The sequence below is a fragment of the Zonotrichia albicollis genome, chromosome 1, assembly GCF_047830755.1.
Source record: "Zonotrichia albicollis isolate bZonAlb1 chromosome 1, bZonAlb1.hap1, whole genome shotgun sequence".
Lineage (NCBI taxonomy): Eukaryota > Metazoa > Chordata > Aves > Passeriformes > Passerellidae > Zonotrichia > Zonotrichia albicollis.
The window spans coordinates 137,446,720-137,474,500 of record NC_133819.1 but is presented as its reverse complement, the minus strand read 5'-3'; the positions used below and the strand labels follow the sequence as shown (position 1 = coordinate 137,474,500).

The window sequence follows — 27,781 nt, the reverse complement described above, 5'->3', positions numbered from 1 at the left end:
AAAACTCCTGCAGTCTTGTGATGGGTATCTGCAGGCATGCATTTGCACTGAAACCAGGGGACCTTTGCAAGACGTCAGACATCATTGGAAATGCCAGATCCCAGCTATTCAAAGCAGGATACTTGGGTAGAGCACTTACTTTCTCTCCCCACATATCCCAGACAAGTGCATTATCTCTAAGTCCTTGTCACCTGGACAGTGATGTCAGGGGAAACAATGCCCATCAGTCCCAGCCAGCTACACAAAGTCAAAGAAGAGGTTAAACTACTGCAGCATGTTGCACATAATTTTTCATTAAAATGCCTTATGGTGCTTTAAAAGTTTTTCCAAACTCAACAGTATGGTCCTGAGGGAACATTATTGGAAAAACTTTCTGAACCCCTGTAGGGCCTATATGAAACTGGAACTAGCAGCTTTTTACATTTCCTGACAGACTGGAATTATTACTTTGGCTACTGCTGGCTGTCAGCTTTAAAGAAAACTATTTTCTTCTCTACATTTTATCACAATATTTTCTGTATTATATTTCAATTACTTTTCAGAAGGATAAACTGTTAGAGGAAAGTTAAATTATGTTGTTGCACACAAATATACTCCTGTCTTCACCAAATAAATCTTTCCATTTGCATTATTGTATCACATCAAGAAATATCCTCCTGAAAGGCAGAGGCAGTTCCTTCTCCCAGAAGTGAATTTTACATGATCAATCCTTTAGAAGACAACTTTGTTTTCTCTGGCAGAGGGGAAGCATACTGCAGAAACAGGTGAGAACAAACTCGCTAAAAATGTTACTCCTGAGCAGCATCAATATTTTGGGGAGGGAAAAATGTATTAGAGACACCTGCTTTTTCTGTAGAAAAAAAAAAAAATCTGTGCTAACCTCTGAGTTGAAGGGACCATATCTGTGGCCAGCAGCATCTGGTTGCTCAGAGTAGAAGGCATAAACATAAGGCCTGAAAGAAAGGAAGGTCTTGTTCAGGTTAGATTTTCCTTTGACAACATCACAAAAATACAGGCTAGCCAGGTCAAGTCAAACTGAGTCAGCTTTCCAATGAGACTTAGCTCTATGGAAAAGGAACTGTTTCTCAGTCACAGAATCCTTCAATAATTTAGCAGTTTTCTGTTTCCATGGCACGATTAGTTGTTTTGCAGCTTTATTAAACCCAAGAACACAAGCAAGGAGGCACGTGGAGTACCATCTGAGGACACATGCTCATTCTAAATCTTGGAGGAGAAATCCCAACAGCAGCTTGCCTAAGCCTTGCAGCAGCATGTGGGAACTTGTGCAGTAAAACCCACTCATAATTAAAATCTTAACATTTTCCTAGAGCTTGGTGTCCAGTTCTACAACTGCCATTGCCTGTAAGGTTGTTAAACCATATTAGGCTCAGTAGGACAAGAACAATGCAAGTTAATCCATGTAATTACATGTTTCTTGATAAGAAAGAAATTCATATAATACATTTATTTGGAAGAATCAAACTGCTGATGGTTAAAATCTGATATGAAAAAAAACCAAAAAAAGCCAAACCAACAAACCAAAAAACTCCCAAATCCCAAAGAACTCACACTAAGCACAAAAGCCAAACAAATCCTTAAATCAATTCTGGCTTGTAACAGACAAACATAAATTTCAGAATTAAATTTTTGCTTGTTCTTCCAGCTACTTAGAAAGAGAAGACAAACTAGCAGTTATCCAACAGCAGATAACAAGTGAATTACCTTTCATTGTCTGGAAGGGTTAACCACTGAAGTATTGTTAATATTCTGCGCTCATGGGGGATGACACTGGACCACAAAATACAAAGATATACCTTGTTATCACAGAATACAAAAAGCATCAACAAAATGTTTGCTATGAACTGAATTTAATATTAATATAATGTATCATGATAGCATAATTTGCTTTTAGCATCCTGTATCTTCTTTGTTGCTTAATACTGATTCTTAATTTGCAAGCAGAATCACATCAGACCTCCTGAATGTTTGCATACACCAAAAGAAAGATGAATAAAAGTTTGCAAATGTACTCAGAACTCAAAGAAGTAAATTTACCTCTTCAAGCAGGAGTGAATAAAAGATCTACTCTGGTGGCTTTAACCCAGATGTACCTTTATCTATGCTGTCATTGGATAGCTGGCATGGGTAAAATCCACTATATTGCTCACATCAGTACAGGTTTAGAAAACCACCCTGCTCTGGTAGTACTCCTTTTTCCTGTTTCCAGACATTGGAAAAATTTCATTGCCTTAACAGTAGCCACTGAGGGCCAGGCTGGTGTGAATCAGAACAGAGCCATGTGAAACACCAGGCCAGCAGCACAGGGACTTGGACACTGACAGTTCCTCCCTCTGCAGAACAGACCCATCTCACTTTACTGTTTGTGCAGTGCTTGCCATTCTCACTTGGCTGCTGAGGCCAAGTTCATGCTATGAGAATGACTAACCCTAGAAACTGTTAAAGTTCCAAATATCTCATCTTAGGAAAGCTCTGCAGGTCAGTGACCACACAGTCATTTTAATACAATGGCACAGTCAGTTCAGAATCCATTAGCTCAGGGGCAGAATCCCAAGGCAGGAATCAGACATCACCATCAGTCATCACAATAAACTGAATTCAGCACTCTTTGGAAATCTCTGGCAAGAGAAATAGAGATGGCAGCAGCCATTTCCAAATGTCTTCATTTTTAGTGCCTTGTAAACAAACAGTAGTCCTCAATCTCAAACTACATGGAGAACTTTGGGTTGTAAAAATCCATAAAAATGAGAATTTATACTAAAATTTGCATATAAGGCAAGATTTTAAACTGGAATAATAATTTTGGATACTGTCTAACTTTTATGGTTTTTTTACTTGTGCAATATGAAAAAAAAAGAAAATTAATTAGTTCAATTAACTCATTTCTGACTAAAACATTTTGAAAATTCTGTTTTCCTGAAAAAGTCTGCCTGAAAATTCTCCCAAAAATATTGTGTACCAAATGAAAAAATAAAGTTTTAAGACATATATATTTCAATCGTACATAAATTGTCTGCCTCACTCCCTTTCTAGCCATTCATACAACCTGTCCTTAGCCACCTTTTTTACATTTTATATCCCCAAGCATGCATTGGCCAGGGTGTTTATGTAGACTATGTAGCTATAGATTAGTTTGTAGAGTACCAGAGTGGAGCTCTGTCAGATTTCATCTTGCAAGCCTAAACCTATCATCAGCTTGTGGTGTGTTTTATTATTCCCTCAATGTGCTTTATGATATTTAGAACAGTAAACTATATTATTTCTAAAGGAATCACAAAAGAAAAATAGTCAAATTCCCTTATTACTTCAGTCTTCTAGCTTAAACATTTTCTTTGCTCCTGTAATCCTGCCAGAAGCAGTAATAGAAAGACTGATCTACGTGAATTCCTCAAAACTTACCAAAATTCATTCATTTTTGGTTGTAAAGATACATTTTAGTAGGAACAAGGGAAAATAAGTTGAAATCGTTGAACAAGAGAACAAACAGCAGAGATCTTCAAGGCTGTCTCTTAGGAAAGGAAAATTGGGTATCTTGCTCAAAGGACAGACTGTATTGTAAAATGAACGAATCAGAACTTTAAGTAAATTAGACTGGTGATGTCAATTAACATATGAGTACAATAAGAATTTTTCCACACTCAGAGGACTAAGAAACATTGCTAGCAATACTAAAAAAAAAAAAACACACTTTGAAATAAAAGACAGTAATTTTTCACATAGGCACATTTCTTTAGACAAGTGTTAAAAGTCAGTGCATGAGTCTAAAGCAGCAAACAGTAGCATCAGCTTTGGTTATCAGAAACATTGCACAAATAGAGGGCTACAAATAAAGTCTCTAATCTACCAAATGATTAGAGAAAGGAAAACAACTTCATAAATACTTATATTGAATTAATTCTGAATTATTAGTTTAAAACCTCCAGAAAACAGAAGGTACTTACATAGACCAGAAGAACGTGCCAGCTTTCACCCCTTGCTTGGCTGCAGTAATCCAAATCTAATGAGGAAAATATAAGAGGATTAGAATGTGTTCAGATCTCTAATTGCTTTCTGAAATCAAAAGAAAATGTTTTCAGGACACATTCTTCTACCCTGAGCCTAGAAGTGAAAATTGCAGTTTTCAGCCTCGGCCCTAATTTGAAAACAAGGAGTGACAAACCTATGCAAACTCTGTAGCAGTGGGTTAGCTGCTGTGCTGTAGACTTTCACCCCTAAATCTCTATGTTTTTCTAATTAAAAGCACTAAGTTTTATGGTTAGGAATTCCTCCAGTATTTAATTTCGTTTTCAAAACCCGGTACTACTCACCTGACCCTTTTAGCGTTCGGGTTTTGGAGGATACTCAGTTAGAAAGGAACATACCTTAACACTAATCAGTGTCTGCATAAATGTCCCTCTTCTCCGTACCCTACAATCAGTAACCATCAGCAGAAGAAGTGTTAGAAGAGAGCACACAAAAAAGGCCACAGAGAGTGACACAGAGGCGTTAAGACTGCAGGGAAGGACACCTTCCTACACAGATGTTTAAGAACTTCTTGAGCTCATCCGATGGGGTGATTGCTGGGAATGGCCAAAAAATCTCCATGAAATTTTCAAACCCTTTTTTCAATCCTTCAAGTACCTTGTATTTTTCTAGCTATAAAGCAGTTTGCAGCAGAAAGTTCTGTAATGCAGTCACACACTCTGTGAGCACATTTTTAATTTTGCTTAGTTTAAAATCTGCTGGTTTTCAATGGGGTTATGGTACCATTCTCATACTCCAAAATAGTTAATTAATCTTTTCTCTTTCCGCTTCCATACAACATTCATGATATTCCCCTCTATTCATTCCTTTTTAAACACAGGTTTGTTTGATCTTTCTCTAATGAAAGCTATACCACATACTTCTGGTTATCCTTACCACCCTCTTTCTCTCTTCTATCCTATGACGCTACACAAGGCAGGGGAAGGAGAATGTTGGAGAATCAGAAAGGTTCACAATCAAGGAAAGAAAACATTGTTTATAGCTCTACGGAACTAAATTTCTCTTGCAAGGAACTATCCAAATTACCTCAAAACTCATTTCAAAAGTGGCCTGTGTATAGAGCTAGATTATTTCCTTCCATTACTTATGCATACTACAATGTATACGCTTGATGAAGCTTTAAGACAAAATGTAGCTCTCTTATGTAATAATTGCAGGTTTTTGTTTACTTTAAATCAACTCTAAAAATACAAAGTCCCTGTACTTTGCTCAAAGAGGCACTTATAAATTGTCATCTGGACATGCATCATTCAAACGTCATGCCTGAATCATTCACACATTAGTCTTAATTGAAACTGATTTGGCACAGTAATGAAATATCAATTGCACAATGAGGCTACAGTTAAAAGCAATTAGATTTGGATATTGTAATGTTATTTATGGGAAAATTGGTCATATTTGCATTTCCATTGCCCTGGACACAACCTTTACCTGTTATCTTCTACTCCACCAAATCTGACTGGACTCAGTCCAATTAAATTAAAATTACATTTATAAAAGATCTTTTGTTTTCATTTTCTTCTAACTTTTTAGTAATGCTAGAAACCTCTTTTCCAGTGAAAACTACATCCAGAGTAACACTATAGAAAGGACGTTTTACTAAATATGTGCAGCGAGATCAGAAGCAGAATGGCCACGGGTTTGGAGCCCACTCTTTGTTTTCAGGTGCTTCTCCTGAAGAATCTGACTTCAGGCTTGGTTCATATTTACAAACACTCAAGCTGCCACCAAAAAGGGAGTCCCCCAAACATCTCCCCCAGCCTCAGCAGCCCCATCCTTCCACCAGCAGCACGTTGCATGGTGACAATGATCACAAAAATGATGTGGCTGCACAGTAACTACCAAAAAGAATTGCTTTCAATTTACATTGGAATTTGGGGGTTATAGCTGAATATTGTTTTCAGTATCTCAGGATACTGAAGTTTGAATATCACAGGACACTTGCTCTGATGGGATGGGACAGAAGGATGCAAGTGAACAGGAAAGGAAGCATGCCTACAACCCAGTGACCATGTCACTCAGCCCACACGCTGCAGTCAGAAGTATGATTGCAATGCAAGGATGCTTGTTTGTGCCACCTAAGTCAGCACATCAGGGTATATAACCAGCTTAGATACTGTCTAATTAAAGGCAGTTATTCATTACATATTCATTAGTGCCTCATGGTATTCACAAGTGAAAAAGGGCCCACACTTAAAGCAATTTCCTTTGCTTTGCAGATTTATTCATAGAGAAAAGCCCAGTCCTGGCAGAGAAAGGTGGTCAAAGACACATTCAGCATGAAATGTGTGTCATCTCCTACTGTTGTTATGCTCTGTCTTGCTCTACTTGGAGAACCATTTCCCCCACAACAGATTTTTCTTTGAAAATGTTTGTGTTCCTGCATATTCTAAATAATTTTGCAGATATCTTTGGGAAGGTACCAACAAATTAAGTCCAGAGAATTCTGTGTTTGAATTTTACCATGTGCAAACTCTAGTTTGAATTCCTAGTACTTTGGTCCACACAGGCCCAAACTGTCCAGTCTGCCTGGCTGTCTAAATGCGACCAGCCAACTTCGACCCTCAGCAGCTGAAGACATCCTGTGCTGCTCCTTACACAGCTGAATTCCCCTCTGACCCTGTGTATTTTAAGCAGGGATTTTAAACGCGTGCCAAAAGACACTCTCCCTCCAGCCAGGCAAGTAAAACACTTGTCATCCTGATAGATGAATAACTAGATCATTGGTACCTTGCCAAGTAGCCAGCACATCTGCGAGAAAGAGGTTGCTATATTTTTATTCTCATTGAGCATAGAGTGTGCTTCATGAACATCACCTGAAAACAGCATGCATTGGACTAATGCACATAAATGGAGATGCTCCCAGTTGTGCAGTCCTAAGAGCAATAAGGGCAGCCTAAAGGCATTCAGCCTAAAGGCTTCAGAGAGGGAAGAGCTGCACCTGCCAGTATTTCACCTCAGGAATGCAGCCATTTACATTGGCATTAGCAGTTTAGATGAGTACATGTGTCTGCTGCACTTGAAATAAGATGAATAGCTAAGACAAGGATCTGTTGAAGTCAAAGATCAGCAAATCAAAGGGCCCCTATCTGTCTGCAACATCTGAGTGAGTCTCAATGACACCATCCTGACTTTGGCAGGCAGATCCTGATTCAACTCAAGGTTACAACAAATCACTACTGGACCTCTGCTCTCCTTTGTTTTTTAAGAGGAAGGGAAAAAAAAACCAAACCAGCCAGCCCTTTGATTTATCTAAGTCCAAATTAAGAAAATTCAACACTCACCACAGTACCTAAAACTGTTACTCAGCAATATGTTTGTGGATGTCTTTCAGCATGCAGAGAGGCAGCCATATTGAGGTGAAAGAATTTCTGTTTGCATTGATCAAGCTCTAAATAAAATACTCATCATGTTTTGGAGTTGAGACACTGCTGATGCATCTAGCAGCAGCTGTTTCTACTAGATATACCTTTGTTACCCAGACCCCTTAGTGGATAGGCAAAATTAGATAACAGACTGGAGCAACTGATGGAACACTCAAGTTTATTTAGTACGTTGGTTATAGGATAATAACTTCAGTAGAAATGTTGGCAGCAAACTCTTAAATCTTATCACCAGTGAACACCTCTCACTGTCGAAGTTAAGTTAAATTCATTGTCTTTCAAGGCAGTCTACAAGTTGCACAGGAGGGTGGGATAGAAAAAAGTTACCAGATGCCCTCTCTACTTTGTCCATTCAAACTAGCTGAAATTAGGAAGCAAATAAGGGTTATTGTTCTGCAAGGTCAGTACCATTTGTGAGCTTATGCAATTCATTTGCCATACATAATTTTGTTGGGTTTAACTGTTAATATGTTAGAATTTAACCACGTCAAATGCCCTCTCCTGCACAGGGGACAAGCTTAATTGTATTGCAAACTATATAAAGGACATATTTCTGAATTAATTTGCTTAAGCAGAGAGAAGGGGAATAAATATTTGAAAAATCATGAGATCAACCACTCTACCTTCCTACCATCAAACCAACAATATGCAGCATTTCCAATATAGAAAGACCTATTAAAATATGTGATCACAAATTTAAACCTAGTATACTGGCATGTGTCCCAAAAAATAGTATACATGCTTTCCTAGACATACATGAAACATATCCTGTAAGTTGAATTGCTTTCATTTTTATATCCTTTGTGTTGAATGACTACAATTCTTCTCCATTACTTATGGATGAAAGTAAACAAGGCTAAGCAATAAGTTAGATGTAATATGGAACATGAAGTCCCAGGTTCTCCCTTCTTCTTACTGCTAGACACACTTGCACACAGGCGCAAGTGCAAGCACTTAATCCAGAGTTATTCAAGATAGCTGTGGAATTTTCTTGGAAAGCCTGTACAGAAAGTAGGACACCTCCCTGGTTTTAATCTTCCATGAATAAACAAGAGCTCACAACTTCACAAAGGCTGACACATATTTGATGTGTCAGATGAATCAAAAGCTGATGTAGCAATGAAAGATCTAGGCAGAGGTGGGAAGGATGAAATCACAGCATTTGCCAGTAAAGAAATGTGTACAAGACTGGTGCAAGCGTGTAGAATTAATAACACTCCTGCACCATTTGCAATTTGCTCTGCCAACAAGGTAAGATGTGGAGTAGCCCCTTCCACACTTCTTACATGACAGAAATGTTCTCCCAGACTGGGCAACTAAGTATTGCCTTCTTGCCCAGACAGAAGATTTTTGGTCCAAGAAGTCTATTGAATACACAGAGTCCTGTTGCTTGTTCATGGCTCAAGCTGGATAAAAAGAAGTACTTATAAAACAGAATTACAGACCTCTCTCCTTCTGTTTCCTCTACCAATCAACAAAGTGATTGCAAGACCCGCTCAGGATGGAAAGGCAGATGACAGCATTCTGAAGCTCCATCTGTAATTCTTAGACACACAAAATCAACAAAATTCCAATAATGGTTTTATTCTAAATACTGATATATAAATTTGGATTAATCAGGAATATCAAGTTGGGATGCAGGGTGAGGATAGCTAATGCCCACAGGCATACCTTGAATACTACCAACTACCAACATATCAGACAGTATGCTGTCTGATACCTAGGAATGTCATGGCCATGTTTAAGGATTAATATCTTGAGACAGGCCTTTTTTGAGGGTTGTAGTCTTTAAAAGGTTGATAGTGAATTTAAAGCTACATACAAGGCACCCTAAACATCCACCAGTACTTTTATAATTATGATATTTCTGAAGTGAAAGACATCTCTTGGATCAAACTCAAATGCAAGCCTGGTTACCTTGTGAAGGAGCCTCTCTGTCCCCGTTAACCAGCAGTTGTATACCTTGCCTCTTCTGACCTTGGAGAGGCTAATGGGTTATTTCTAAAGATCATGAAAGATCACTTTAAAAAAACCCAATATGTGTACTGTAAGTTTAAACTCACTACATCAAACCAAGACATGTAAAACTAGTGCTTAACAGAAGCCAAAGACAGCTGGGGCCTAAATTTAGTGCCTAAAGTTACTTGGGATGAAAACAAGAATGTCAGTGTCATGAAAAATGAGCAATAAACTTAGTTTCCCCCATGGGCCCTGATGCTCACCATTTCTGTGAGATGCTGTTGCAGTATGAGGAGTGGTTTTATGGCTGTTTCCTATGAAACACTTTTGTTTTGAAAACAAGGTTGTTTTAAGCTTATATAATAAATCAATGCTGTATACTAAATCAGGAAGTCCCATAACCAGCTAGAGTACCCTGAAACACTTCTAAGCTACTTTCTCCCCCTTCTCTCTTTCCTAATGCTATTAATATCTCATAATTCATAGGGTAAAAGCATCCAGATATTCATCTGCCAAATCCCACTGATGTCTGGGGTAATCTGGCTGTTTTTCAGCAAAAGACTGAGCATTAGAATAACTAAAGAAAGAAAGAAGGAAAGACCACCAAACCCCTCTACATTTTCATAGAGCCATATACAGTAGGCCAGTTTCCAGGAGCAAGAAAATATTTCAGAAATTATCAATGTTAAATTACATTCTATTCTAGGCATTTTAGCCATAATACAAAGCTGGGAATCTCAGACACTTTTTCTGCCTTTTTGCACAGAAAAATAGTAACTTCCAATACTGTGAAACCATATTCCACTCTGCAGGTTTTGAATACTTCCGTTTGAGACCCAGGACCACATACCTGGTCTGTGTATCAAAGGAATCCTGTCTATCATATGTGATATGACAGACAGGATTCCTTTGATACACAGACCAGGTATCCCTTTCTATCCTCTTAATTGAACTGTCTCATCTTCCAATACCCAGCCGCTTTGGGCAGTCTATGTCAATGTCATATTTAAAGAAAATTATTAAAAGGTGTTAGAAACTGCCTGTATCTAACCAATATATAGACAGAGATAAGTTCTTCTCGTATAAAAATCTGCAGTTCTCTTATCAAATGTGCAATTATTGCACATGCAGAGAGAGGATAATTTAGATCATATTTCTGTAAGAGATCTATCATCTCCTTATCCAGCTATTGTGACCACTCTATCAGATTTGCCCAATTTATGTGTTTCCCTCATATTACTGTGTACAGGGATTGAATTATAGTCCTTCCTCTGGGCATTTGCTTCCAATTTTCCAAAGACATGTCCAGTTTATTACATGATTTGTGTGTTTCCTTTTTGACAATTTTTCAGAACAACTGGTTTATTTTATCATCCCTTCTTGGGTATGCAACACCCCCACACACACACACCCCACCCTCTGAGGATTTCCTCCAGCATAAGGTCACCCACTATTGCATAACTTTCTTGAACTCTTCTCAGATGAAATTTTCATCCAGAAAATCTTTTATTCCCTGGAGTAGCATAGGTGTGGGAATTAACAATGCTCCCCACACAACACAGCAGGTGATGAAGTCTTCATAGACTTATATTGTACTTCTAAAATATCATATTTTAAAAGTAGATACACTTGTACAAGCCCTAACAATTAGTTCTCCACTAACTCCTATCTAACCATGATTAAGGTAAGATGCAGAATTAAATTTGCAATGAATAATTAAATTCCAACTGCTTAATGCGTTGTCACACAGCAGTTGAGCCACAGGATTATCTGTGAGTGCAACTCCATACTGCAGCAGGTTTTAACTGTGTGGCTCTGGCTGTAGCAGAGATAAAGAGGTTACACACTGCTGCTCTTTTGCTGCTCCTAGTTTTGATCCTGATTCCTTGCTTCCTTCTGGAAAAGTAATAGCTATGCTCCTCACCCTGTCTTCTCCTCACCACCCATGCCAAAAGCTAACCCAGGTCATAGCTAGAAGGGAGTGCCTACACTCACTGACAGGCGTTACAACAGCACAAACACCTCATTCTGGCTCAGCTACAGCCAGACACATCTGCCTGTCACACACATCTGCCTGCAGCTCTAAATTGCCTTGTCTCACATTTATTGAGGACCAAATGACTTGCAGACAACACAGACACTTGCGAAGCCTACAACTGTCAGAGTAACTCCCTTTAGCCTCTTGGGATATTTCTGTTTTAAGAGATTTGAGGGATGATATCGATCAATTTAGCAAACAGAAATGACAGATTATGGTGCCCCCAAACCCCTTCTGATTTCCTCACCTTTACCATCTCACTCTTTTGTGAGGTTAATTCATCAGAGAGCATTTAAACCATAGTTCCCTAAGCAATCAGGGTAATGAAATGTGCATGCACCTTGGCTTCCTGCACTTAAAACTTACTGGTTTCACTTTTGTCAAAGCCACCACAGCATGCACCAATGGGGAAAGAGCAGCAGAAGTAAAGGGACTGGAAGGACTCCATCTCCTTGCCTAGAATAAGGGTTCAGACCTAGACAAACCAGGTCCAACACTAATCTAAGAGACTGGACCAGCCTCTGCTGCTGTGCTCAAAGCAGAAATTAATTCTCAGATTTCCACAGCCTCTGGAACAGTGTAACAGGAATCAGGTAACAGTGATTACTTGTGGACTTTAATAATAATTATGAAATTATGCCATGCTATGCTGACAAAATATTTACACTAAAACTTCTCAAGAACATTACTAGGACAAAAACCTAGGAAACCCATAATGAAAAGGAAACATTATGCCATAGTAACAAAATTACAGTGTTACACTGCTGCTTCAAATGAGGGTTTTATCCTAGCTGTGTCTAATTTATACTTATCAGCACAAGGACCTTTCCATAGTCAATGGATTTATTATTCTGAAAAGCAAAAGCCAACTCAAAACATTACATTAAACTGATAGACAGGGCCAGCTGGGGGGAGGGGGTAGGGATTAGGTACAAATTGTTCACATATGGTTTTTTTTAATTATTATTATTGGCTATGTTCCACAGCACAGGGGGAGGGGAGAAAAGGGAGGAAGAAAAAAGTAGGAGGGAATTTGAAACTTACTGGTTGACCTCCCCACCATCTGTGATTGAATTTCTCTCGCCCTCGAAGACTGAAGCTGGCATCAAACACTGGGTCATACATCGAATTGCCAACAATCCCATGTGATTCAGGATAGAGTCCCTTTGTGCAGAAGTAGATTAATTAGTAAAACCCTAATGCACACAAGTGCAGTGCTTCCTAGCTATCTGAAAGTACCACTAAATTATTTTAAAATAACTATCTTTGTAACTACATAATAGAAAATATTTTTACTTTCAGATAAGCAAATTTAAATCTGGCTGTATTAATGAAAGCAGTAAGAGATGATTGAATTGTGCTAAAAAAAACCCCAAAACTCCTGTTACTCAATACTTTGAAGTTTTTCACACTCTTTAAAAGTTAGTTTGAGGTCATCAAAGAAAAAGTATATATGTATAAAAACAAGATCTGTTTGTACTTTCAGTTCTCTTTTATGAATGCCCTTTCTGGACACAGTAATTCATTCTCTGGTTGCAAGAGTAACACTTAGCATTTCCATTTTATACTATTTTTATCTTCATGACTGCTTCTGTTAGATAAATTATTTCCAAGAAAAAAAAAAATTGAGGCAGGTCACCCAAAGCCATGGCTTTCTACCATAATTTGTCCTGCAGTAAAAGCAATTCAGAGAGAAGAGCAGAAAATTCCTTTCTCTGGGCCGTCTCCCCTCCCAACCTATTCTTTCTCCATATGCTCCTGTCTCATCCATTTAAATGTTTGTGCAGTGGCAGCACAAAAAAAAAAAGGGGAAAAAATTTCATCTGCAGGTGGAGAGTCCCTTACAGCAGCTTTTGGAGCACTATCAATGTCACATAGGTGTGGGGGCTGCCAGCCCTGCCACCGCAGCACAGCAAAAGCTGCTCTCTCTGCAGGGCCAGACACACTCAGCAGCTGCACACTGCCTCCCTGACTCCGGCTGCTCCAGCAGAGAAACAACTGCTGGTTGTATTCAGGGCAGCATTGCAGGAGTGGGTTTTTTTCCCCTAGGAAAACTTTGACCTCTAATTATGCAGCAGTACAAATAACTGCAAAAGCAGACATAAGAAAGCATAGGAAAGCTGTGACAGTGTATAGTGGTGAGATACAATCCATTTCACCACTCCAAAATAAAAGAAAATACTTAAATACTTTTCTTCAAAATGAAGAAAATACTTAACATAAATAAATATCAAAAAGCACGGACAATGAAACACTTACACACATATACATATATTTTTTTTTTTAACCTTGCTTCCCATAACACATATTTCTAATCCATTGCAACATTTCATCATGAAAAAATCCTTCCCAGGGACTTACAGTAGCAAGGGTGTACAAGTTGGGGAATGTTTTTGTAGGGTAAACAGGTCGCATATAAGGAGAATGTGTACCACAAGATCCTGAAAAATCAAATGCAAATGTGAGGAAGCAAAGCTCTTACACATGGAAACCCAAACAACAGACAGTAACTTCTGTGACTCAAAATGATGCAGAAACTAGTTAAATTTTAACTAATTTAAATGAACTTTCTGCTGCTTGACAGCAGTCAGCAATAAGAGCAGTAGTAAATCTATTCATGCACTCTTTGTACTTCACAACTGACAACAAATAATGCCTCCAGATGACTACAGAATCAGCTATATTCCCATAGATTGTTTTTTTTTTCCTGAGCTAGTCTCCATCTGGAGTCATTGGAAGTGACTTTTTAAGTAAAACAACATGAGAAAACACAGGTTTATTTTAAGTAATAAATACACCAAAGTTGCAGTTTCACACTGGGCTTTATGGCCTCAGCATCCCCCCCCCCCCCCCCCCCCGCCATCACAGAATCAAGATCATTGAACCCAACCATGGTTGGCTACACAAATATGAGGGCCAGCACAAACACAGGGGAAAAAACCCAACACATTTCAAGGGTACAGGCACACACAAACCAACATGCATTACAGAGAGGCTCAAATATTCAGTGCACCCAGTCCTCCACAAACCCAAGGGGATGCCCATTCCCAGGAGGATGAGTGCAGGGCATGTTTTCAGCCAGTTACCAGGCATCCAAGTCTGGCTTCTGCAGCCCCTTATCCATACCTCTGACATTTCTGAACCAAGTGTAAAATTTTTTGGGCACCTACCAACTAGCCTGTAAGTATGTATACGTATCATGTACTAAAGATGAATTTCTTTGCTGACAGAACCACATAAAGGTCACTGATTCTGAGCAGCCTTTCACAAAGCGCAGCAGCTGTGTGCTGCATGATTCAGGGCGCTTTCAAGTCACCAGTAGATCCCACCTAATTTAAAGGGGACTTCTGCCATTTCATCTCCATGCTGACCCTTCTGTTGCTCAACAAAGAAAGCAATTGAGCTGCAGGAGACTGTCTTTCATTTATTTGCAGAAAATACAGGTACTCACTCAGTTTTTCAATATTGGGCATGACCTTGTTCCCCTTCTTCATATATGATGCACGGAAACCATCCACAGAAAAGATGATCAAAGGAGGACGAACAAAGCTAAAGACAAAAGCACCAGAAATATAAAGCAGCGTTTCAACATCTTAGTTTTTTTAATTTCCACTTGCTCACTGAGCCTCTAGGAAATCCAGAAGTTCAGTTACTGTATAAACTATATACCTACAGTCTTTTACATACTTAACAGATCATGAGAAACTGATAATCCTCACACTTAGTAACAGCCAGTGCTCACTCACAGCCAGTGAAAGGGCTGATATCCAACATAAAAGACATCTTCCCTGAGCTAAAAACATATAACCCATAAAGGCAAATGGTTATAGAAGGTGATGGAGAAGGAAATTTACCATGCACAAGTACCCAGTCCAGCACACAATCTCTAGTTAAAAACCACATGTCTCATGATTGTTGGTCTTCTTTCTCAAACAGAAGTCCATGGGGCATGTGGAGCATGCTCTGTGAGGTATAGTTCATTCTAACATACTAAAGATGACAGTATTTCTTATCACTTTACTACTTTTTGAATTTACTACTGCTAGTGAAAGTCAAGTCCAAGCAGGTAGATGCATGCCATGGATGGACACATCTGGACTTTTAACGTCATCTACTGCAGGGATTAGCAGCTGTCACTGTCACCAGAAGAAGCATCTCCAAACTATCCTCCTAACAGCACAGGCTGAGCTGCAACCCAACACAGCACCAGAGCAGATGCTTTCCTTTAGGGATAATAGTGTGACAAACGGTTTCAAAAGTTACTTACTTTCTCCATATTACTCATATGCCCAAGTTCCTCGCTAAGTCTGTACCCCACTGCAGTTTAGAAATCCTTTGATTCAAGGGCATAATGCTAAAAGTACAAAATTACACTTAAAAAAAAAAAAAACAAACAGCCTGAACTGTGCTCACGTATGGCTTAACCGGAATTTTACTGAAAGCAGAAAAACCCAGGCCTTTCCACTGACTTCAGAGGAGTCTGGCTACCTTCCCTATGTACGTAAGCGAAGCAGGCAAACCCAGCAGCAGGTGACTGAAGACCAAGAATTCAAACCCAAATATCATCCACCACTACTCATCCAGCAGCACAAAGGCAGATGCATGACAATATTATGAGCCTAAATAAAGGCAAATGCATTTCAGTATCATGAGCCTAACTGCAGAAATGGTGAAGCCCAGGAAAGCATCCAACCCACGGTTACTCAGCCTGCATGACAGAGCCAGTGCAGAAGTGTGACGGGCAGAGGTCCAAGGCAGAGCTGGGGACCGCTGACTTTGCTTCACTTGCCTTTCCAGATGCAAGCAAAACAAACACTTACCCTGCTGGACATTCAGGAGCCTTTATCTCTTCACAGTCATCATCCACCCAGTGGGTTTCTCCTACCAGAAAAGTCACATTGGAGTTTCAAAAAACAAAAAAATACAAAATCTGTGGATACAGCCACAGGTTTCACAGAAAATATACATAAAAAAATAAAGTCTAGCTCCAGTTAATGGACTGACTTGTCATACTTCCCATGAATAATGAGAATGTCTTTTCACAAAGCTGAACAAGTGATCTGGTTATATTCTATTCAACAAAAATATCCAAACTAGCACTTCTACAAGCAGCTCTAAAACTGGAGTTATAAGTGTCCTTTTGACCGCAGGAGACAGTGGTAATGCTTTAGACACACTGGTCATCTATTTTAATTTTTTTTATTTTTGATGTGTCAAAAAGAGGTAGTGCTGCTTCTGTCTGTGAATTCCCACCCTCCTACCATCAGCTCTCATGGCTCCATGAGCTGATTCAGCTGGCTAAAGGCATAGAAAAAAATTCATTCTGGGGAAGAAAAACAACTCCAAATAGTTTCCAGATGGCTTAGAGAGGTGATCAGCTCATGGATCAGGTGAGACTCAAGCTAAAAAAAGCATTAAATACTCTTTCAGAGCTACATTAGTTAAAATTACTTTGTGTAATCAACTATTTTCTTAAGGTTTTCACTGCTGAATGCTGTCTATAGAGTGGCTCGTGACTTGCATTTTTACAGATCAGTTGAAAAAAACCAAATTATTAACTAACAACCCTACTTTCTGAACCTGGCACTATTAAAGGAACTGCAATTCAATTAAAAGAACGAAACAAAAAACATCATAGAAAAGACCTGCTGGAAATGTGTGCTGCAGCAATTCCAACTGACCATGACAGGAGGTGGATGGACAATTTCCAAGGGAAAAAAAACCCCAACACACTATTCTCAGATGGCCAAAGGCACATAAAAAGAGGAAACACTGTTCTCACATAAAGCTTAGTCATGTCGGAGTTCCAGGGTCGATGAGATAGTTTGTTATACCCAATTAAATGAAGGTTATGTACATTAAAGCTAGAAACATACTAGTTCCTCTGTCTTGACCCTTGTGAGAGGAAGCTCACGAAAAAGGCAGGAACTGGAATCTATACCAGTATTTAAGTGGTCTCAGCTTCTGGTTTATTTGGGAAGGGGAAGGACAATCCATGGGGATTTGTTGAAAAATACACACTCCACCTGGATTCCCAACACCAAAACCCAAGTAAACAAAAAGGCCCATTTTTAGTGTATGGATGGATCTGGACAATTACAATTTTGTGAACACATGCATTTGTCCAAAATAGTGAAACAATTTCAAACTGTAACCCTTGCCCCTACAAAGTTAACGAATGAAAAAACCTAAGAACTCGGTGAGATACAAAAGCAAAAACCTGCAGAGCTCATTACCAAGAACCAGAGGGCCTGCTGTCAATGGCAGACACACTAGACAGGCATCCACACTCTAAAAGAGCAGAGCAGTGAATGAAAATAAAGTCCTCAAAGCCCATCCACCCGCCAGGCAGTGCAGGCTGTTCTGCAGCCATTGTGTCGCCTGAAGCCCAGCCATAGCCCTTGCAACTCCTCTTCCACGAGAAACAGCCTACAGATATTAGGCCAAGTGGTTGGAGCAGGAGCTTTTGTGGTGGGGGTGGAGAGAGGTCTTTGGGACAGAGGTAACATATCTAGGAATGCTCTATTCCTTCTAGGATCATTAGGTACCCCTGCATTTCCTGTGATGCAGAAAAACGCATCTGAATACTTTAGAGCTTAGCTTCAAATTTCACCCACCTTCACCTCCTCTTCCTACCACTACCTCTACAGGCAAAGACAACATCCTTCAACCTACTATTTACCTCCGCTAGTGCCCAGAAATTTACAAATGCGATTCCCCACTTCCCTCACCTCCTAAAAAAAAAAAAAAAAAAAAAATCAAAGCGAGACAAGGAGAGTTCCTCTTTTAGATGAAAGCTCTTTACCCTGCCTTCAATCGGGCTTGGAAAGATAAGAGGTAGAAAGACCAAAGACCTACCTTTGCAAACGACTTGGTAATTAGTACAACAATCTCCTCTACTTAAGCAGTCTTCAGAGCAGTGACAAGCATTGTCATCATTCCTGGTTTCTCCACAGCGATCTTTGGTACACTCCCAGCCCCGAGCTAAAATATTCAGTGTAAGCAAGAATGAGAGATTGCAATCAAAACAAAAAGTATTTATTCACGGTATAAGGAAAACACTTTAGTCGTTAAAGTAGGTATGTCAACCAGAAACAAAAAGGACTCTCATCACTTGTAAGTGCAGGAGGGCTCCTCCACAAACCAGTGTGTGAGTATTTCTGCTACCCTCAGGTGTTGTACTCCAAGCTTTGTACGATCTGAATGCCACAAAAAATGCAGAAAGGAAAAGACAAAAAAGGATCTTCACAGAAAAATGGTGGAACCTAAAGCACAAACTAAGAATTCTGGTGTTTCTTGGGTAACCTTTGCTTTTCTTCACAATTACTACAGTCCCCTCTTCAATTCCTAGGAAATAAGAAAGTAGAAAAGAGACTACATCCATGCCAAGTGATGCCTTACTCCCACCATCAGTTCCACACCCATAGTGCAGATCCAGCACCAGCCTCAAGGATATGAAAAAGAAAGAGCTGTTCTTCAAGGAAAAGCAAGGCATGGATGCTGTGAGAACTCCATCTTCTCTTCTCTTGTAAATGAATTTAAGATCTGGCCTGTGTAAAGTACATGCTCTCTCAAGGGTAGTACATTGCTTTGGAACAGGGCCTATGGTTTTAAACATATGGTTTTCCACAATAAGGCCCACACAAGAAACTATAAAAATCACTTTAGACAACATGCACCCAGTAAAAAAACCCACACATCAGAGTAATGTGTTTTATCCCCTTTTCGGCTTCATTTCGGGCTTTTTCCTATAAGTGTGTAATATTTACAGATCGCACATGTGATAATCGCCTGAATAAATGCCTGTGGGAGTATATGATCGCTAGCACAACAGCCCCAGGGGCTATAAAGTATCCATATGCATATGTGAACATATGTGTCTGCTGTGGACAGGAGGGTAAGGAACTGAAATTCTGCCCTTTGGTAGCAGACATTGTGCTGAAAGTCCTCAAAAAGAGCCTCTCATTCTGCAGGCATTTACAGCAGGGGCAGAATAGCATCAGCCTAAAATTCAGACATTTGTGGCCTGGAACCAAACTTGTTTTTCATACTAGATTACCTCACTCTTTCTTGGTACCAATCTATGAAAATTATATAATCATAAACAGAACTGAGGAAGTCAGGACTTTCAAGCATGGCACATCCATGGGCACTGATATTTTTAATCATTACTCTTTCCTTCTGGCTGCTTATTAAGTATAATATTTCAATAAAGCAAGAACAAGTTCAATGGCAAAAATAAAAGGCACCTGTGTCAACTCTGACCACTGTGCAAACACTGAAGGGGATGGGTACAACTAATAATTTAAATGCACCATGCTAAGAAATAAAATATAACTCATATCCCTCTTTGAAGTTTTCCTTGCCTATGACTCATGGAAAAAAAAAAAGTCCAAACCAGAAAATGAACCAATTGCTATATTTCCATCCCCCAGGGTCCAACGAATTGAAGTCAAATGTTTCTACCAGCGCAGTAATATGCATCCTAACACCTGGAAATCAGGATCTGGGGCATGGGTAGTAAAACCTGGCTGTCCCCTCCTCCAAGAGGACCCATACCCCTTCAACGATCCCAGCTTCCAAGGCAATCTCTCAAGTGAGCTTGAATTGCTCCACTATCAAGTTAGCAGTTGGGATGAAAAAGGATGGCTGACACAAAATAGCTAATGTCCAGTTTTTACCATGGCTTTTGATTGTAAACTAGAGATCAGGTGGGTGCCTGAACATTGATTATTGCTTTTAATTTTGTGTCAGAAGATCTGTTTTTTAGGGTGGTATGAAGAGTACCTTGCTTTTTCTGCTTCCCACAGTAAGGAGCAATAGGTGCACAGTCCTGCTGCCCCTTAAAAGGAAACCTGAGCTGCATAATGGGCTGAGCTGAGCCTGCCCTGCCAAAGCAAGGTGAGGAAGAGATGCAGGTTATGCCAAGGAGTGCTGTTCTATCAAGCAGGTCACTGGCAGAAGCCAGGTGTCAGCAGGGCGTGGCAGTGCAGGGCAGGAGACCCATCATACCTGTCTTTAAGCACAGCTCATCAAAGTCGAAGCAGCAGCTGTTGTAGCTCTTGCACAGGTTGTCACAGCGGCAGCCAGGAGGCTCTGCCTCTTGAAGTTCAAAGCATCTGTTTTTGCAGGAGCCAGAGGTATTGATCCAGGGGGAATCTGACAGGACTGTGTGGAACAAGAAACAGGGCAACATCTGTCAGGCTGGCAAGGGATGGGACAGGCAGCTCAGCCCTGAGCCACTCGAATGAGCAAGACCTCGGATGCTTGCTCTGGGAAAGGGAAGGGAGCGCAGAAGAACTGCTCAAAGAAACGAAACAAAAAAAGAACAAATTCAGTAAAAGTTGTTCTTTTGGGGAAAATAAGAGGAAGCAGCATGGTGTGATAACATCCTGCAAAGAAACAGCCCTGGCTTTACCTCTGTAACAATCAAGAGATCATTAGCAGAAATGTATTGAAGTCTCCAAGGCCCCATTCCAGGAGCTGCAGCTATTCCACAGAAGCAGGCCTTTGTTTTCAGAAACCAAGTGACATTTTCATGGCTGGCTGGACAGTTTACATAGGAAAGGACTCCAATTAATCTACACGCAGACAGCAGGACTTGGTCTGCTACACTGGAAGGTGTCAAATCAATGTGAAGCATGAAAGAAAACTTTAAAATGCTCTATAAATTAATGGAGAAATAAAGTAAGACTTTTTGATGGGCTTTTGCAAAGCACTAAATTATAAAAACTTTTAAAAATACAGAAGTATTTAAGAAATCAATAACTATTACATATATAAATAAATGGAGGGCTGCCAATCTGCAAACCATGAATAATGTATTAGACTTCAATAATCTATTTATTAGTAAGGGCCCTTAATGTCAAAGCTGATATATGTCAGCTCTTTTCTCAAAACTTAATATTTTATACACTTTATATATTTTAAAAGTTTTTCTTGTAGGAGAATCCTACATAACAGCTTATATGAAGCAGGAAAACTGTGTGCTGTTCTCGAGGCTTAATTGTATTTTATGAAATAAATTATGGAATGTATGTTATCCTTTAAATATAGAGGTGTTCCGAAAATTTCACAATGCCTTTTGTTCCTTGAGAGACCTATTAAAATTAAGTACTTGAAATTGTCTTCTGTTTTGTTTTCTTTTAAGCCATAGTTTGGTTTTGGGTTTGGCAAACCTCACCATGATTAGGAGAATGACTTTTACAGGACTGACGCAATGGCACTTTTGGGAAATACTTGCTCTGATATTTTCTTATGTATTTTTCCCCCTACACTTTCACATAGCTGAGAGTTTAGTTTCCACATAAACTGAAGGGAAACCTCTTCCCAAATAAGATGGCATTAAGTGAACACTGTGAGAATGGATGGAAAAGATGATGAAGGGGGGGTTTGGAGGTGACACTGTAGTAGCTGATGTGTCACCACATCTCATCCCATGCACTGCTGCTCCACCACCTGCCTGGAAGTGGCACTGACTGGACACTAGCACAAACCACTTCAGGGAGTTAACCTGTCAGAAAATAAGTGTTGCAACAAGATCATAGGTAAGAAACCCAAATGTCCCATGGTTGCAGTCATGGCTCATGGCAGGTTCAAGGCATACTCCTATAACTGCTGGAAAAGGTAGTAGCAGACAACTCCATCTTTCTGGTTTTGTGGGGTTTTTATTTCAATCAGATCAGCAGTGCTCAGGATGAGAAACATCATATACACAGTGAAGTTTCACTCTACAGGTATATACCTACCCTGCAAGCATGCTCTCAGTGACCCATTAGGATTTTGGCCATCTGAAATTCCAAGGAGACAGAGTGTGCATCTATGCTGGCAATACACAGATCAGTATTTTCTTTGCTTACATAAGTAGGTCACAAATCTACAGTAGAAATTAATCACATGAGAATTGTTTCAAATCATGTTAACACTCAAATTTTCAGAGTTATGAAGCTGTGGTCCTTATTTTTGATGACAGCTCTTTCCTATCAAATGCTTCTGAAAATCTACTACCAAAAATATTTTCATGTTATTGAATCTCTTCCACTACTTTCTTTTCGGGAAGGTAGGTAATATCTAATCACAGATCCAGTAAACTGCAAATCAAAGGTATTAGAAACTTGAAGGTATTGCATACCAGCATATAAACCAAATCTTTACCTGGACATTATCCTTTTCATTTCAAAGGGCAGAGAGGGAGACCTTTTCAGAGGGACAAAAAAACCCCCAAAACCAACACATCAACATGTGTTTAGGAAAGAGAAGGTGTAAATCTGACTGCAGATTACGTAAGAGACAATTAACTGCATTCTAGGAATGCCTACCTGTTGTAAAGAGCAGCTCATTTGCACCAAAAACCACCCACAGAGAAGCTGTGCAATCTCAGAGCTTGAAGATTTTGAAGAAGGGCTAGGGATCTAGAAGATCTGTCAGAAGTACTTCTGTAACAACTGACCAGGTCTTGGGATATGGAGGTCTACACGGCTGTTCAAAATCCCTTCTAGCTCCATCTTCTATAACTGCAAGAAGGGTTTCCATATAATGTAAGAAAGGTTTAGCCCACCTACCTTGTCTAATTTTTTCACATCTCTTGACAGCCACCTCATTAGTGATGTAGCGAATTATCCCAAATCACTTAGCAAATTCAAGTCACACGTCCTGAGTCAATGTAGGACACTTTCCATAAGGCAGCACAAAAGAGAACTTGCTGAATTTCTCCAAATACATTAAGATCACTCCTTTGTTTCTCATGCTTGACCTTTCCTTTGCAGCCAGACCATGATTTTCAGGTCATGCACAATGCCATGGCACAGGTACTGGTGCATGCAGAATAGTTTGAAAATATGTCATCAGGAGCTCTCTCCCTGGTGAGCACTTTCAAAATAACAAAAACCCTTGTATAGAACAAGCTTAGTTTAAAATTCTTTTCAAAACTCCTGCATCCCTCCACAGCTCTTGCAGTCAGATGGTGCAGCAGGCACTGGGACCTCAGCCTGAAGATCCTTCCTTCAATATTTCATACATAAAGCTTTTCACACTGTTTTCCATCCATTCCTTTTATTGCCACTAAGTTCAAAACAGTCATCTAATTGTCTTGTATATCATAGGTTATAGAGCAAACCTAAATAGGGCAATAGTGCCTTTGTGATTCAGTTCAAGGAAGTTGTTACATTTCCATTTTAAAGGTGTTATATTTATCTTAGAAAGTGCCATATCAAATCATTTCTTTTGATTCTGTCTGATTAAAAGGTTTAAAAATAATGAAATCAATTTATTTGCCGTAGGGTTTAAAGCAGGATTACACAATATAGACAAGCTTACAGAGTCATTATAAAAAGGAGGCTACCTAGTAAAAATTTGCCAGTTTGGATCCCATATGGAACAACCAAATACTTAAAACATCTGGAGTGCTAGTTCTGCTAGATGATACGTCTATTATGAACTTGCTTTTCATCTTTGCAATGAGTTAAATCCAAATGGAAAGCCAGGTAAGGGAAAAATACAAGTGTTCCAACAGAAGAAAAACATTATCCATTTTTAATTGCATGCTTAAAACTACAGTGAGAAGAGAGAAATATTTCTCCTTCCAAAGCATTAAGTTATCCTACTGTGATCAAGAACCATGATTCAAGAGATTACTAAGGCCATTTTCCCTGAAAGTGCTTTAAAAGATGGCTAAGAAAATTCATAAAGCAAGTAATTTACAAAGGCAAAGTTAAGGAAAAATATGAGCTTTGATTCTCTACTGTATCTTAAAATTTTGAGTAAAAAATTTATTTCGATTACACAATTTGTTGTATACAAACATTCAACATGTTAAGTGTACAAAGACATACATCTGTACACTGTAAAAAGAGAACAAGAAGGGGTGTTTTAGCCACTGTGGTGGTACTTTGGAGTGCATTTGCAAGGGACTAGGCAAAAACCATGATGTTTTTGGCTCACAGCAGAGTTCCATGCTAGATGAAAATGAAAATTTGCTTACAATCACAGCATACCTCTGGAGAAATAACAAACTGATTTCTACAATAATATTTGGTAAAGAAAGGGTTTTGCCAACATAAAATAATTAATTCTCAAGTCAAGACACTTGGGAGCAAATAAGCTAAAGAATAGTGATGTTAAAAAAGAATTTATACTAATCTTTTTTTCTGTACATTTCATTGGACTTCTAATGAAGTATAATTGGAAGTCATGCAGTTAAGAGTGACTAAGGTTCTTTGATCACAGTGCTTTCAGTTAGCTAAAACCCTGTACATCTCCAGTGTAACTTTATACTGTTTATATTTCACTGTTACTATACACCTTTATGCTTTGCTATAATTTTTTTCCTCCTGCAATAAAAGTAACCAAGCTATATAAACACAGAATGGACAAAATCCTCCATTATTTTGTCTCTCGTTATTGCACCCTTGACTGGACTACTTCAATGCCAGGCGCTGGGTCAGTCCCACCTGTAAACAAATTTTCAATATATTTCCAAAAGTACCCAATCTCCCGCCCTTTTCAAGGGATCCTGTGTTTCTTTCTTCTTTTCTGGAATGCTGAGCTAATCCTCCTGCTATTGGAAGGAGCACACAGCTACTGTTCCCAGCCTTGGAGGTGTTGAACACCGCTTGCTGGCTCAGCAGGGTTGGCACCGATCAGCTGCCATGGGACCCCAATATCAGACCTCTGGGTCTTCAGGAAAAACCAGCTGAGCTCTACCCTAGACAGTCACCAGTGACAGCAAACCAACTGTCACTCAGGATTTGAAATGCAAATATTTCCTATCCCTATTACAGACACTACACATCTGTTCTACAGTTAACATCCTAGAAGATTTTTAGAAATTATTTTCCAAGCAATTTTTCTTTTACTGCTAAAAAGATCAAAAGCAACAGCCACTATCTTCTTGATTACCTAAAATGCCTCTACTCAGTGACCAGCAGCCCTGACATCGGCTGTGATTAGACACCAATTCCTCAAAGAGGGAGGACAGGAGGACACAGATACATTATCAGGAACACAAGAAACTCTGGCCACAGCAAGCAATTTTATAATTAAACTTCACATGCTATCATTACAGACAGGCACTGAAAATGAAACCCTTTCACTTCAGTTATGTTAACCCGCTCTAAGTCAATGACCGCGAGTTTCCCTTCTCCTGCCAAAGGAACAGAGACACAACTCAAGCCCGCTTTTTCTTGAATAAAAAAAGACTAGTTGTCTGGTTTATACATTTTTCCATTTGGACTATGCTTGAGCTCACAGAACCCTATGCTGCCCCACAACACAAATAACAGTTCCTTCTGCAGCATGTTCTTGCTGTCTTCCAAAAAGAAAAAAAGTTGCAGGCGTAAGAAAAGCAGAGGACTCGGTGACAGCACATCTGCACGAACACCTGCTCTCCTCTCCCAGCCCTCTCCGCCGTCAGATGTCTGCCGTCTACTGTTCACAAACCAGCATGACCTCAGGAGCCACAGAAATCCCAAAAGCTTTTCTCACCAGTGCCTCTTGAAAGCATTAATCAAGTTTCTAGAAACCGCTTCAGTGCTACCAAAATAAATCCACCACCCTTAAAGCCATCAGGGAGTTTCTCTTAGCGCTAGAAGGAAGCCATGCAAAGTACAGAACACAGCAAACACTTCACAAGCTGAGGAGACCAGTCTCTGTGAGACTGACAGCGCTCAGTCCTAAAATAAGCTAAATTTTCCATAGTCACATGCACACAGAGCAAAAGTTTAAGTAAATAGGAGACCTATAGGTGAGTCCCAAAGGTCAACTGACTCAGGCTCAGTGAGTTATTTATTCTTCTCTATATCCTACAGGGAAAAGGAACAAGCAAACTACTGTTACAAAGTAGGAATGGTTTCTAACCGCAGTCTATAACATAAGGGTATATGGTGATGTACAATTTATGTCTGTTACTGTACCTGAAACAGGGCCCTCATCCCATTCTTCAGATCTCCTAAATCGATTTGTTGTAAATCCCATGCAGACATTTACTCCAAAGGCAAAAGCAAATAAGGATATAACCTGCAAAAGTAAAACAGAAAAGTAAGCAAACTGGGCAAGAAGCAGGACTTTTGCACTAAGAGCATTATGCATAAAGGGCAGAGATGGTCCTCAGTACATTGGAGCTCCCTAGCACTGCAGTTCCCATCACTGGAGCAGCAGCTGACAGCGTCACCGTTGGAGAGTAACACAAACCAGAAGGGGTTTATGAATAAAACATCTCTTTCTGGAGCTGAAACGCTCCTTTTTGTAGGAACTTATTGGGAATGGGAGACGGGCTACTCCTCCTCTAAAAGTAAACACGCTCCTCTCCTCTCCTACCTGGTGCGAGTGGACGCAGCCCTGCTTAGCCATACCAGGGAATTCTTGAAAAGCCTATGCCGCACTGTCGCCTTTTTTTATAGTGAGCGCAGAGCTCTGTTTGCTCGGGGAGTTGAGGCTATTAGCTACGAGTAATCCCACCTGGTGAGGTTGACAGGCTCGTGTGATTTGTCCAGGGGGTGATTTCATCATGTTTCACTCACAAATCGCAGCTCCGACTGCAAGAAGCTCCAGGCATCATCGCTCGCTACGCCCTCCCCCCAAACGCACACCCGCGCGCTTTTATGTGGTTTTCTCTGGCAGAGCAGGGCTCGCTTGTGCCGCTGCGGCCAAGAGCTGTTCCTGCTCGTTTTATTCTCCTCACAAAAGTAACATGCTTAAAAGAGAAACCAAATGCGGCTCCATCTGGCTCAGAGAAGAAGAGGGGGGAAGCTCGCCGGGGGCTGTGCACTGCAGATCTGCCGCTGCCACCCCCAAAAGCGGCCCGGCCGGTGTCAGGTGTGGCAGCGCCGGGGGCTCGACCCGGGGCGCGCCCGCCCCTCTGCCCTGGCACGGCCGGGCGGGTCTGGGGCTCGCTCTCCGCGGCTGCTCCCCGAGCTCCGCACCGCGCTGCCGCGCAGGGGCCTCTCGAAACCGGAGACACCTTCAGAGCTGGGGGCAGGGGGGCGTTTTTCAACCGTGTTCTCCCGGGCTGCTGTGGCAGGGAAAGGCTCGTATCGATGGAAACACAAGCAGTTTCATCTGAATAGCTGGAAACCCCAGACTTCCAGAAAGGAAGGGAAGTGACACGTTCCCTCTGTCCCACATTTCCCCATTTTCATCAACAACAGAAAACTTGGCTGTTTGGATAAGCACTTTTATTTACAAAGCAAATGATAATGCTGAACAGAATTACGGTTCAAATCAGTGGCTTAAATATTATTTGCCCAGGCAAATTATTTACCACTGTAGTTTGCCACTTTTTTTTCTCTGATGAAAGCTTCTTTCATGAAAGTGTTTACTAACAATTACATTTAAAGGGACAGAGTCAAGGTTTGTAAGCCCTCGG

At 40.1% G+C, this 27,781-nt stretch overlaps 1 protein-coding gene across 8 annotated transcripts in view; it reads right to left on the bottom strand.

Moving 5' to 3' along the window:
- The window catches only part of ENPP2 (ectonucleotide pyrophosphatase/phosphodiesterase 2), a 71,802-nt gene that overhangs the window by 29,789 nt on the left and 14,232 nt on the right, over window positions 1-27,781 (bottom strand). Inside the window, exons 1-12 of one of the 8 annotated variants that reach the window (XM_074555883.1) lie at window positions 26,875-27,051; window positions 26,331-26,433; window positions 22,170-22,211; window positions 20,434-20,589; window positions 18,280-18,405; window positions 16,242-16,302; window positions 14,873-14,970; window positions 13,783-13,862; window positions 12,466-12,585; window positions 3,960-4,015; window positions 1,723-1,788; window positions 881-953 (exon numbers count right to left, since the gene is read on the bottom strand). In XM_074555883.1, coding sequence (XP_074411984.1) covers window positions 881-953; window positions 1,723-1,788; window positions 3,960-4,015; window positions 12,466-12,585; window positions 13,783-13,862; window positions 14,873-14,970; window positions 16,242-16,302; window positions 18,280-18,405; window positions 20,434-20,589; window positions 22,170-22,211; window positions 26,331-26,433; window positions 26,875-26,925 — 1,032 coding nt within the window. In that variant the 5' untranslated portion in view covers window positions 26,926-27,051. The other 7 variants (XM_074555893.1, XM_074555901.1, XM_005479545.3 and 4 more) reach the window with 7 other exon arrangements.